General features: G+C 47.1%; 1 protein-coding gene across 1 annotated transcript in view; it reads left to right on the plus strand.

Moving 5' to 3' along the window:
* The window catches only part of sptbn4b (spectrin, beta, non-erythrocytic 4b), a 96,035-nt gene that overhangs the window by 69,281 nt on the left and 14,254 nt on the right, over nucleotides 1-12,500 (plus strand). The window contains exons 22-29 of the mRNA XM_076282894.1: nucleotides 986-1,210; nucleotides 1,745-1,834; nucleotides 2,339-2,617; nucleotides 3,670-3,800; nucleotides 4,897-5,101; nucleotides 5,904-6,149; nucleotides 7,504-7,638; nucleotides 11,822-12,066. Coding sequence (XP_076139009.1) covers nucleotides 986-1,210; nucleotides 1,745-1,834; nucleotides 2,339-2,617; nucleotides 3,670-3,800; nucleotides 4,897-5,101; nucleotides 5,904-6,149; nucleotides 7,504-7,638; nucleotides 11,822-12,066 — 1,556 coding nt within the window. The remainder of the gene's footprint in view (nucleotides 1-985; nucleotides 1,211-1,744; nucleotides 1,835-2,338; nucleotides 2,618-3,669; nucleotides 3,801-4,896; nucleotides 5,102-5,903; nucleotides 6,150-7,503; nucleotides 7,639-11,821; nucleotides 12,067-12,500) is intronic.

Genomic DNA, 12,500 nt, shown 5'->3' on the forward strand with positions numbered 1-12,500 from the left:
TCCTCTCTCTATCTTCTCTCTCTCTTTTTTAAATCCTCTCTCTATCTTCTCTCTCTCTCTTTTTAAATCATCTCTCTATCTTCTCTCTCTTTTTTAAATCCTCTCTCTATCTTCTCTCTTTTTAAATCCTCTCTCTCTTCTCTTTCTCTTTTTAAATCCTCTCTCTGTCTTTTCTCTCTGTTTAAATCATTTATCTATCTTCTCTCTCTTTTTAAATCCTCTCTCTGTCTTCTTCTTCTCTCTCTGTTTAAATCCTCTATCTATCTTCTCTCTTTTTTTAAATCCTCTCTCTGACTCCCTCTCTCTCTCTCTCTCTCTCTCTTTCCTGTCCTGCTGTGCTCCTCCTGCGTGTGTTCTTCTCCGCAGGCCTTGTGTGTTTATGATCAGAAATCTAATGCCTCCTTTTCTCCACCTCTCTGACTCTCTGTGTGTGTGTACACGTTCATCTGCCATCTCTGTATCCCTCCCTCTTGTTCCCTCCATTTCAACACGTTTGTTTTCCCCAAAATGTCTCCGATGTCCTTTCCTGGTCTCATTGCCATCCACTTATTCTCTCCATCCTTCTCTCCTTCTCTTCCTCCCTCCCTCCCATTCTCTATTCCCTGTTCCATTTCTCCCACTTCTCTATCTCTCTTTCCCTCCCCATCTCTCTCCATCATCTGTATTTGGTGGTGGTGGTGTGTGTGTGTGTTGTGTGTGTGTGTGTGTGTGTGTGTGTGTGTGTGTGTGTGTGTGTGTGTGTGTGTGTGTGTGTGTGTTGTCCGTGTGTGTGTGTGTGCACGTGTGGCGATGTTCGGCCTGCCGGCATTGTTTGTGTGTGTATGTATGTGTGTGTCGTCCTTATGTGTGTGTGTGTGTATGATTGTGTGGTTATGTGTGTGTGTGTGTGTGTGTGTATGAATGTGTGGTTATGTGTGTGTGTGGTTGTGTGTATGGTTGTGTGTGTGTGTGTGTGTGTGTGTGTGTGTGTGTGTGTGGCGCCCAGACGATGGAGACGCAGATGGAGGAGTGGTACCAGGAGGTGGGGGAGCTGCAGCAGGAGGCGGCGTCCCTCCCCCAGCAGGGCCAGATCATGGAGGACGTCAGCGAGCGCCAGGTAGTCGTGGAGTCGCGCATCGTCCGCCTCATCGAGCCGCTGAAGGAGCGCCGGCGCATCCTGCTCGCCTCCAAGGAGGTGCACCAAGTGGGACGCGACCTGGAGGACGAAATTGTGAGTGTGACCTCTGAACTCATAGGATGACCTTTGACCCTGGAGTGGTGACAGGTGTAATCCATATAAATGGTAGAGCCTATTGACGTGTGGGCTGAGGTTCTCGGTCATGATTGGTGTTGTCGTCTTTGTGTCATCTGTCTTTGTTAGTGCTACATGTCCTCTTTACCATGTGTAAGTCAATGCAGTGCTATTGACACAGACATGGTTCATTCATTTGTTTTTTTAATGGTTTTAGTAATGAAAATGAAAATTATGATGAATTAATTGTACTCTGAAAAATTCTAGCTTCATGTACTGAAACATACATGTTACAAATCACTTGATGTTTAATTGTATTCATGTTGACATAAGGATTCAGTTTATATCACTTAATATCAAAGCCCTCAGATATACCCCAGAATATAAATGAGTGCCGTGAAGGATTAAATTATATTTAATTAATGTGACCTGTCTGACCCACATAAGCCCTTACGTCTCCTCTGAGAGTGACACAGTGTGTCTGGGTCTGAGGCATCTCATTGTGTTTGGCAGCTATGGGTGCAAGAGCGCCTCCCTCTGGCCACATCGCAGGAGCACGGCAACACCCTACAGGAGGTGCAGCAGCTCATGAAGAAGAACCAGGTGAGCTGAGTCACTCAGGAACACTCCGGAATGTTCTTTTGGAACATATGAGTTCATTTGATGAACACTTTTATGTGTTCTTGAATTGCCCGGCCTTGTCTTATGTGTTGGTCAGGTATTTGTGTAGCATACACTGTAGAAAAGATTTGCCTACTCAACAGAACCCAGTCAAGTCATCTTGTTACTGTGACTAGTGTTGAGTTTATATGTAATGAAATGAACACACCATGCTGACATAACACTGACATAACTCTCTCTTGTAATCTCTTCTCCAAAACTCTCAGTACCCCCACCCCATCTATCAAAGGCTTTTATGTATTTGTTCTGTATATCCCTCAGCTTTATCTTTTCTCTTTTCTATAGGCAGTAACATACAAATGTTCTATACATGTATAGATAGATAGATAGATAGATAGATAGATAGATAGATAGATAGACAGACAAGACAGACAGAATATGGGAAAACAGAATATATATTTACTTCTCGTAACCTGTGCCCCCCAGACACTCCAGCGTGAGCTGCAGGGTCACCGCGCGCGGGTGGAGGACGTACTGGAGCGCGCGTCGCTCATCGCGTCCATCCGTAGCCCAGAGGCGGACTGCGTGCGCGGCGGCCTGGAGCAGCTGGCGGGCCTGTGGGAGGCGCTGTGGATCGAGACGGAGCAGCGGCAGCTGGCACTCGACGGCATGTACCAGGCGCAGCAGTACTACTTCGACGTGGCAGAGGTGGAGGCCTGGCTCAGCGAGCAGGAGCTGCACATGATGAACGAGGAGAAGGGCAAGGTGAGGTGGGGTGAGGTGGGGTGGGGTGGGGTGGGGTGGGGTGTAGGGTATAAGTAGTAGTGTAGTGGCGGTGGTAGTGTTGTGGTTAAGGAGCTGGGCTAGTGTGCAGTAGCCTGAAAGTTGTCGGTTCAATTCCCGGCTTCCACTGTTGTGCCCTTGAGCAAGGCACTTAACCCCAAGTTGCTCCAGGGACAATGTGATCCCTTGTAATATAGCTGACATATGTAAGTCACTTTGGTCAAGAAGTGTCTTCTAAATGTAATGTAAAAGTATATATACTCTTGATCCCGTGAGGGAAATTTGGTCTCTGCATTTTATCCCAATCCGTGAATTAGTGAAACACACTCAGCACACAGTGAGGTGAAGCACACACTAATCCCGGCGCAGTGAGCTGCCTGCAACAACAGCGGCGCTCGGGGAGCAGTTAGGGGTTAGGTGCCTTGCTCAAGGGCACTTCAGCCGTGCCTGCTGGTCGGGGTTTGAACCGGCAACCCTCCGGTTACAGGTCCGGAGCACTAACCAGTAGGCCACGGCTGCGACCTGCGACCTCACCATACCATACGTAACCCCGTACGGAGGCCGTGACCCACTGCGCTAACACTCCACTGCAAGTATCACACAACTTAAAGACACCGCAGATGTCTTAAAAGTCTAATTGAATCATTATGTTTCAAATCAGACAGTAGATGTATTTTGAGAGGGGTAAGGAAGGAAAGGGCCAGCTGAGGGGACGGAAGGACATGAAGAGGTGTCCATTGAGAAGGACACAGAGGACATGAAGAGGTGTCCATTGAGAAGGACACAGAGGACATTAAGAGGTGTCCATTGAGAAGGACACAGAGGACATGAAGAGGTGTCCATTGAGAAGGGTCACAGAGGAGTCAAGGAGGGATTACATGACCACTCTCTGCTCTCTCTCATCTCTGACCTGTGCATCCACACTCTCCTCTCTCTCATCTCTGACCTGTGCATCCTCTCTCTCCTCTCTCTGCTCTGTCCACTGTCCTCTCTCTGTCCTGTCTGCATTGTTGTTGTCGTTGTTGCTGTTGCAGGACGAGCCGAGCACCCTGCAGCTGCTGAAGAAGCACCTGGTGTTGGAGCAGAGCATTGAGGACTACGCCGAGACCATCGGCCTGCTCTCACAGCAGTGCCGGCAGCTGCTGGAGCTCGGACACCCGGACAGGTGAGCGCCAGAATGTCCAGAGGTAGACCAAGAGGATGACCACGCCCACGGGTCCTGGGTCCCTGGGTAACAGGTTGCATGTGTAACCGAGGTCGTAATTCGTCCCCCGCTCACGGCCCTCGAACCCGCCACCTCAACACACACCGGCATGGGAGTCGAACGCCACTGACAAACCACTGAGCTAAAAGCCCAGGCTTCCAACTCAGCGGTTAGAAGCGTTCTTAAGGTTAAGGGTGTGAGGATTTACACGCACAACTAGCATGCTAGCTCAGTTCGCCTCCGTTACACATGCAAGTCCTCTGTACACCAACAGTTGAGTAGAAGCTGAAGGTCACATTGTAAATGTGGGTGATATGACTGGACATAAAAACTCATAGGTTGCATGCAACAGATTGAGTGATCTCTTGGTTTGCCCATTGTTACCCAGTTGTTATTGCATTATTAGATAGATAGATAGATAGATAGATAGATAGATAGATAGATAGATAGATACTTTATTGATCCCCAAGGGGAAATTCAAGATTTCAATATTTGTTATGCTATGGTAAATGAACGGTCTTTGTTTGTGATTTAGCCTTGTTCTTGTTCATTGGTAAAAATAGTGATACTTTGAAATCTGCTCAGTGATGAAAAGTTTTTGCTAGTGGTGTTTAAGTCTGCAGTGCTAGCAGACACCTCTGCCCAGCATCCTGCAGATGGGAGGTGCATGTTGGCTATCACCTTCACAGAATCTGTCAACCTCACACTCTAATGTGTGTGTGGTGTCCTTTGCCAAAATAGCTTTTCTCTCACACTGCATATACTTAGCACCATTTGTCAGCTTTTAATTTCCTTAAACTTCTGTCTCTACTTCTCTGTGTCTCTCTACTCTCGTCTGCTTTCCTCTCCTTCTTCCCGATCCCACTTCTCCATTCTTCCTCTTTCTCTCTCTCTCACTCTGCTCTCCATCCTCCTCTCTTTCTATTTTTCCGTCACACACACTGTCTTCCCCACCATCTCCTTCTATTTCTCTTTCACACATATACTTTCTCTCTCTCTCTCTCTCTTTCTCTCTCTTTCTCTCTCTCTCTCTCTTTGTCTCTTCTCTCACTGTCAGTGAGCAGATCAGCAAGCGTCAGTCCCAGATCGACCGTCTCTACGTGTCTCTGAAGGACCTGCTGGAGGAGCGCAAGTCGCGTCTGGAGCAGCAGTACTGGCTCTACCAGCTGAGCCGCGAGGTGGACGAGCTCGAGCAGTGGATCGCCGAGAGGGAGGTGGTGGCCAGCTCCCCGGAGCTGGGACAGGACTACGAGCATGTCACGGTCAGTCCGGCCCCCACCACGCTCCCCTATGATAGCATAGCGTGTTAGCGCTGTGTTAGCGTAGCGTGTTAGCGCTGTGATAGCATAGCGTGTTAGCGCTGTGTTAGCGTAGCGTGCCGCACACTCAATGAGAAGGCCGGGGGCTTTACTTTGGGTGTTGGAGAATGGTGATTAGAATGAGTTAGAGGAGAAAGAGTGAGAGAGAAAAGGTCAAAGAAAAGATTGGTTTTACGTATACCTATTTGGCTTCACTTTAAAGACAGCATTCTTAGCTTCTATGCACCTTATTTTGACCAGTTGAAAATGGCATTGTACTTCTATATTAGTGGGTATTGTTACAAGATGTATTGAGGCTTTGCGTTGGTCACATGTTGTGTATTGCCATGGGAACTACATTGTCATATTTACTTACTTAAGTAGGTACACAGTGCTTTCAGTACACATCACATTACTAAGGACACTGATTAGAAATGAAGACCAGTCCTTTGGTCATTGACGTTCTCTTCAGTTAGGCTACTACTTATCCCTATAGAGTTGTATACTCCCTTTTTCCCTGATGAAAAGGCTCATCCCTTTGTTTAAAGGTGTGTAGCTATACTGTTAAGATCGTTGATGATTTGAAGGACATTAAGATTAGAACTGTTGTTTGTGATTTGTCAATGATAGATTTATCTACTCTTGGGACTTCTTGAAGACAAAGCCAAGGTCAAATATATCTAAATCTAAAATATGCCATGTATACCACGACCTTCTTACGGCATGTTCTCATGTCTTTGGCCCTGTGTTGTCCATTGCCCTCTAGATCCTCCAGGAGAAGTTCACAGAGTTCGCCTCGGAGACGGGCAGCATGGGCCAGGAGCGCGTGACCGCCATCAACCAGATGGTGGATGAGCTGATCGATTATGGCCATGGCGACGCGGCCACCATCGCTGAGTGGAAGGACGGTGTGAACGAGGCCTGGGCCGACTTGCTGGAGCTGATGGAGACACGTGGCCAGCTGCTCGCTGCCTCGCACCAGCTGCACAAGTTCTTCTCCGACTGCCGTGAGGTACGCTAGCGCCACCGCCGCTACCGCTAATGAGCTAGCTCTCTGAGGGTTTAGCTGGAGGAGCGGGTATAACCACTCAAAGCTGCATTCAGACAGGACCAGCGACAATAGACCATGGAATGTTAATTAGTTAAGCAACTTCAGGCGAAATATCCATAGTTGATGCAAGGCATCGCATGACAAAGTTAAACTTAAAGCGTAATTTTGGAGCATTGAAGCTTAGCTCCAGAAATGCACGTATACTTTGCTGTTTGTGGTAGTTTGGTCAAATATCAGTTAATAATATTGAGAGTAAATGCATTTCCATGGAATTATAAATTCACAAAGTTTCCTCCTTGAACTGAACTCCGGTGCATTTGGTAATCGTACAGACTTTCCTTACAAGATGGAGGCGACCATAAGGTACAGACTTAATAAACTCCTGGTACAGTTACCAAGTTATTGATGCTTCGTTTTATGTATAGCGGCCCTATTCATACTACTGCAGAAGTGTGGTGCTATTTTGAGCATGATAAGTGGTTAAAAAATATTCATTTTGGATACGTTTGGCAGCCTGCCCCAAGCACATTCATTGTTAGCCTTTTGGCTGGAGGCGCTGAAGCTAGTCAAACTCGGTACTCCTTCAGTCAACATAATCTAGATCTAGATCTGTGCTTGACTTGTTGTCATGGTGAAATAGACCCTGGGTTGAAATCGCTCCGGAATTACGCTTTAACTTTCATTTCAACTTTTGAGGCGACTAGCGATTGGCCTCAAGTGAGTCGCCTACTGTCTGAACACAGCTTAAGTGATGTAGCTTTAGCTTTATCTGTCTTGGAGACAGCCTAGATCAGGCCTACTGTATATCCATCCAACACAGTTATGGAGAAACCTGATACTTGGGACAGCATTAGCTTTACGGCAGCTAAAGCTACAGCCATACAAAACTGCTGCTACATATTAGCTTTATCTAATCGGCTACAACCTAGCTTCAGGTATACAATAACATTACAGAATGTTGAGTTACAGGTGCTACTACCGCTAACACTGCAACTATGCTTTGACTGTAGCTGTTATACATTCTTTGCTTGCAATAACATATCCAGCTTTTCATTCCTCTCATCCATTCCCCCACTCCTAGTAAAGTTATGTTCAGATATTAGGCTACTGTGAGTACTTCTCTGATTTGCTTGGCTTGTCGTAGCATATGGCTCCTCTACAGCTAGCTAGTCTTCACTGATGCTCCTCTTCTACCTGCCTGCTTGCCTGCCTGCGCTCCCATCTAACTGAAGCTGTTGCTCGTATTCTTCTGTCTGCCCTCCGTCCGTATGCTAAGCTTCTCATTACATCCTGTCACGGCGTGGTGCGTTTGCAGGTCTTGGCTCAGATCGATGATAAGAAGCGGCGGTTGCCGGAAGTGCGCGCGCAGCAGGGAGACACGGCTAACACCAGCACACTGCAGAGGCTCATGCACACGTTTGAGCACGACATTCAGCTGCTCGTCAACCAGGTAACCCCGCCCAAACAGACAACCAGCCAATAGCAGCAACACAGAAGGGCAGACTTGTAAGGCAAGCTGACCAATAGTGGCCTATTGGTCATATAAATGTTAACCAATCCTATTTCATTCCAAAAACATACTGTAGTAAGCCTGGCTAAGTTTACAGAGAGTAAGTGGTAAATCTCCTAACATGAAGGACCCACGGCTTCATTCTCCCTCCAAAACAAAGTCATGGGGCTCTCCTATTAGGAGGTTTAACACTTTAAAGCCATGTCACCAATCTATGTCTTGCAATACCCCCCTGTACAAGTTCACCTACTGATTTACCAACACTTCTTTGAGTACAACGTTCAGCTGTTAGCCAACCAGCCAATCTCCCATCCACATTACAGGCTTATAGCAGCCTTGCCATATACACTCCAATGGTAACCTCCATCCATATAACTGGCCTATAGCAGCACAAACAGGAAGGCAAACTGACCAGTAGTAGCCTGTTTTGTAGACCTATCAGCAAATGGCTGCCAACAGAAAGATAGATAGATAGATAGATAGATAGATAGATATAGATAGATACTTTATCTATCTATTTATCTTTTAAAGATACAGTAACAACCTAAATGTCCATGAGCCTAGAACACTAGAACATGTAGGATACTAGAACACTAGAACACAAAAACACGGCTACATCCGGATTATCTGTCCTATTGTCTTTTTATATCCACTTTCCCTTTACCTTGATGTAAAACGTCATGAGCTCAAGAAAAGATATGAAGTTGAATTCTCAGGACTCAGGAAAAGACAACTCTACTTGCACTTATGGGAAGGTGGATGTTATAGGCTCTGTTCACTAGCGTAGGGACGAACTTCCGTTTTTTGTCTTGAAGTTGGCAAACCTGTTTCCTGTTCATTGTCATCGCTGTCTACAAACACCTGAGGATGAGTGTCAGCTGTACCAAAATGTGTGATCAGACACCAAAAATCCTGCCCTCCTTATTTTGCGTAACCACTGTGCACGTAGGCTGGCGTTTTTAGGAAAAAGGTGGAAGCTAAAATCGCTTTTATATCAACTTGAAGCAGAACACAGTGGCACACAGCAGTGCTCCTTAGAGCCGCTCACGGTTTTAAGAAACTTAAAAGACTCAAAGACTTGAAAGCGTACATTGTACTTCTTACATTTTGTTACAACTGAAGCACTCATCTTCAGGTGCTTGTTGACAGCGATGACAACGAACAGGGAACTGGTAGGCCAACTTCAAGACAAAAATGGAAGTTCGTCACTACGCTAATGTAGAGAGCAGAAGGTGGGTGTTATTGTGAAGTTGATTGGTTGTTGTTACATGGTGCAAGGAATTGTGGGGCGTCACTATAACCGTTTCTTTCTTAAAGGATGCTTCAGTGCACCCTATGCTAAAGGTGATTTGAAAGGAAGCATTGAAGCTCCTTTCCAAAGCATGTAGAGAATCCAAACAGCTTTTTATCACTAAATAATTTTGGTTAATTTAAAGGAAAAGTCCTGCAATTTTTCACATAGATCTCCGTTTCACAAAGTCACGAGTACTGTTACTGTATGAAAAAACACGAAAACAATCGGTGTTGCCTAACGTGAGTTGCTGCAGCCAACAGCAAGATTAGCCAGGCAGCTAGAGTGCTACACTCTGAGGGCATGATTTTCATGATTTTTTTTCATACGGACAGTACTCAGTGACCTCGAGAGACAGAGATCTATGTGAAAAATGACCGGAGTTCTCCTTTAATTCCAATAGGAACCTTCCTAATCAAAAAAGACTTCCTAAACACAGCCTCACACTCCAATAGTAGACAGGACTCATCCATGCTGCCATGATTGGTCAGGACAGGAGCCCCCACTTACAGACTCTAAAAAGTAACAGTCATTTGAGCATGACATTCAGCAACACATCACAGGGTCTCTGAACATCCAGACCTAGTAGTCTATCACAGCACATGGACTATTAGGTATACTGTCCAATAGTGGCCAGCTTGTAGACCTTGTCAGCCAATAGTCGGCTGCTGTGATCCACAACGATGACTTATAGATGTCAAAGCTAATCATGGCCTTCTAGCGCTTCCCGTGTTAGCCCATAGCAAGCCCACTTGCTCCCATATCAGCCTGTACTCTCGACTCGTCATTAGCTAAAAGCATCTCAGTCACAGTCCCAGTCCCAAAGCAGCCTGCCTACTTACAGGCTCAGCAGCAAACGGCTGCCCACTCATGCTATCATTAGCCAGATAGCCCACTCACGGTCCAATTAAGTCATAGAATAGCGTCCCACTCACCGTTATCCTGGCCAGTAGCCACCCAACCATAAACACGTCAGATTATTATTATTGTTATTATTATTATTATTATTATTATTATTATTATTAGCATACTTCAGCCCACTGACTTGCACATCAGTTGGGATGAATGTAACTAATATGACCACCTTTGCTGATGCATCAACTCCAACCAGTAGCTTTACCTTTTCACTGTCTAATAGGCCTGCATCAGTTGCTTCTCACACATCTACAGTATGAGTGCTTAGTTGTAAGAACAAACAGGTTTTGCAAAGACCTTGACAACTCTCACATCTCTTTAAGTGGAGTTGACAGATTGGGTCCTTTTATGAGGGCAGCACTGTTGCCTGTAGATGGCTCTTTGTCTTGGCATTTGAATAGGGGATTAGCGTAGAAATGCTTTTTGTTGCAATTTCCCCACGGATCAGGTTTTCAGGGAAGAGTGAGTTAGCCAAAGAAAAGTCCAGCGAAAGCTCATTTATTTTTCATGACTTCATGCTGCACTCCAAAAGCCCTGTGCTGCGCTTTTCACGCGAGCAACAGCCACTCTCACGAGCTCTCCAGCGCCAGGCAGTCCACAGGAGTCCTAAAACTGAGTCACTCTTGCTCTCTCTTTCTCATTTTGTCTCTCTCGCTTTCTTTTTTTTGATTCTCTCTCTTTTTATCTCTCTTGCTCTCTCACTTCTGTCCCTCTCTTTTTGTCCGTCTTCCTTTCTTTTTGTCTCCGTCACTCTCCCTCCATCTCTCTTCCTCCCTGTCTCTTCCTCCCTCTCTCACTCCCTCCATCTCTCTCCCTCCATCTCTCACTCCCTCCATCTCTCTTCCTCCATCTCTCTTCCTCCCTCTCTCTCCCTCCATCTCTCTTCCTCCATCTCTCTTCCTCCCTCTCTCTCCCTCCATCTCTCTTCCTCCCTCTCTCTCCCTCCATCTCTCTTCCTCCCTCTCTCTCCCTCCATCTCTCTTCCTCCCTCTCTCTCTCCCTCCATCTCTCTCCCTCCATCTCTCTCCCTCCATCTCTCTTCCTCCCTCTCTCACTCCCTCCATCTCTCTTCCTCCATCTCTCTTCCTCCATCTCTCTTCCTCCATCTCTCTTCCTCCATCTCTCTTCCTCCCTCTCTCACTCCCTCCATCTCTCTTCCTCCCTCTCTCTTCCTCCCTCTCTCTCTCCCTCCATCTCTCTTCCTCCCTCTCTCTTCCTCCCTCTCTCTCTCCCTCCATCTCTCTTCCTCCATCTCTCTCCCTCCATCTCTCTTCCTCCCTCTCTCACTCCCTCCATCTCTCTCCCTCCATCTCTCTTCCTCCCTCTCTCACTCCCTCCATCTCTCTCCCTCCCTCTCTCACTCTCTCCATCTCTCTTCCTCCATCTCTCTTCCTCCATCTCTCTTCCTCCATCTCTCTTCCTCCATCTCTCTTCCTCCCTCTCTCACTCCCTCCATCTCTCTTCCTCCCTCTCTCTTCCTCCCTCTCTCTCTCCCTCCATCTCTCTTCCTCCATCTCTCTCTCTCTCCATCTCTCTTCCTCCCTCTCTCACTCCCTCCATCTCTCTCCCTCCATCTCTCTTCCTCCCTCTCTCACTCCCTCCATCTCTCTTCCTCCCTCTCTCACTCCCTCCATCTCTTCCTCCCTCTGTCCTCTCTCCATCTCTTCCTCCCTCTGTCCTCTCTCCATCTCTTCCTCCCTCTGTCCTCTCTCCATCTCTTCCTCCCTCTGTCCTCTCTCCATCTCTTCCTCCCTCTGTCCTCTCTCTCCCTCCCTCCCTCTCACTCTCCCTTTCTCTCTCACTCTCTCTCCTTCTCTCTCTCTCTCTCAATCTACCCCACTCTCTCTCTCTCTCTCTCTCTCTTTCTCACTCTCACTCTCTCTCTCTCTATCCTTCTCTCCCTCCGTGCCCCTGCAGGTCCGGCAGCTGCAGGAGAGCTCGGCCCAGCTACGTACGGTGTACGCGGGGGAGAAGGCGGAGGCCATCGCGCGACGGGAGCATGAGGTCATGCACGCCTGGAAGGAGCTGCTGGTCTCGTGCGAGGACTGCCGGGTGCAGATCACCACGGCGACTGACAAGCTGCGCTTCTTCAGCATGGTGCGCGATCAGCTCATGTGGATGGACAGCATCATCTGCCAGATCGGCACCGGAGAGAAGCCCAGGTAGACAACACGCAGAGAGACCAGCAGAGAGAGAAGGGGGGGGAGGGGGGGCTACTTACTCCCAGTAGACAGGGTGATTGTTGTCCCACAGCTGTGCTGTTACGGAGTTGTGTACAGTTTGTGGGCCCAAGTGTCTGTGAAAGGGTCAAACGTGAATTGCAGTGTTGATTTATGTTGGTCGAGAATGAGTAACATCAACTTGACATAGTCAGTCAAGTCATAACTAAAAGTTGTTGTTAAATCACGCTATCACTGCAGAATAAATTCATCTCTATGGTATGCTAAAGAGGCAATTGAATAGCACCGAGTCCAAAGCTGTTTGGACTGTTACTGGACTTTGAGCCCAATGCAAAACCACCAAATAAGCATTTTGAGTAAATGAGATATGTTTTTGTATATTACTAGCCTTGATGAATAGCTTGGTAAAGTCAGTT

Source organism: Alosa pseudoharengus, unplaced genomic scaffold (genome assembly GCF_046254945.1).
Source record: "Alosa pseudoharengus isolate Yale_2024_CS ecotype anadromous, Long Island Sound unplaced genomic scaffold, YU_APseudo_1.1 YU_APseudo_1.1_scf_13, whole genome shotgun sequence".
In the NCBI taxonomy this organism is placed as follows: domain Eukaryota; kingdom Metazoa; phylum Chordata; class Actinopteri; order Clupeiformes; family Clupeidae; genus Alosa; species Alosa pseudoharengus.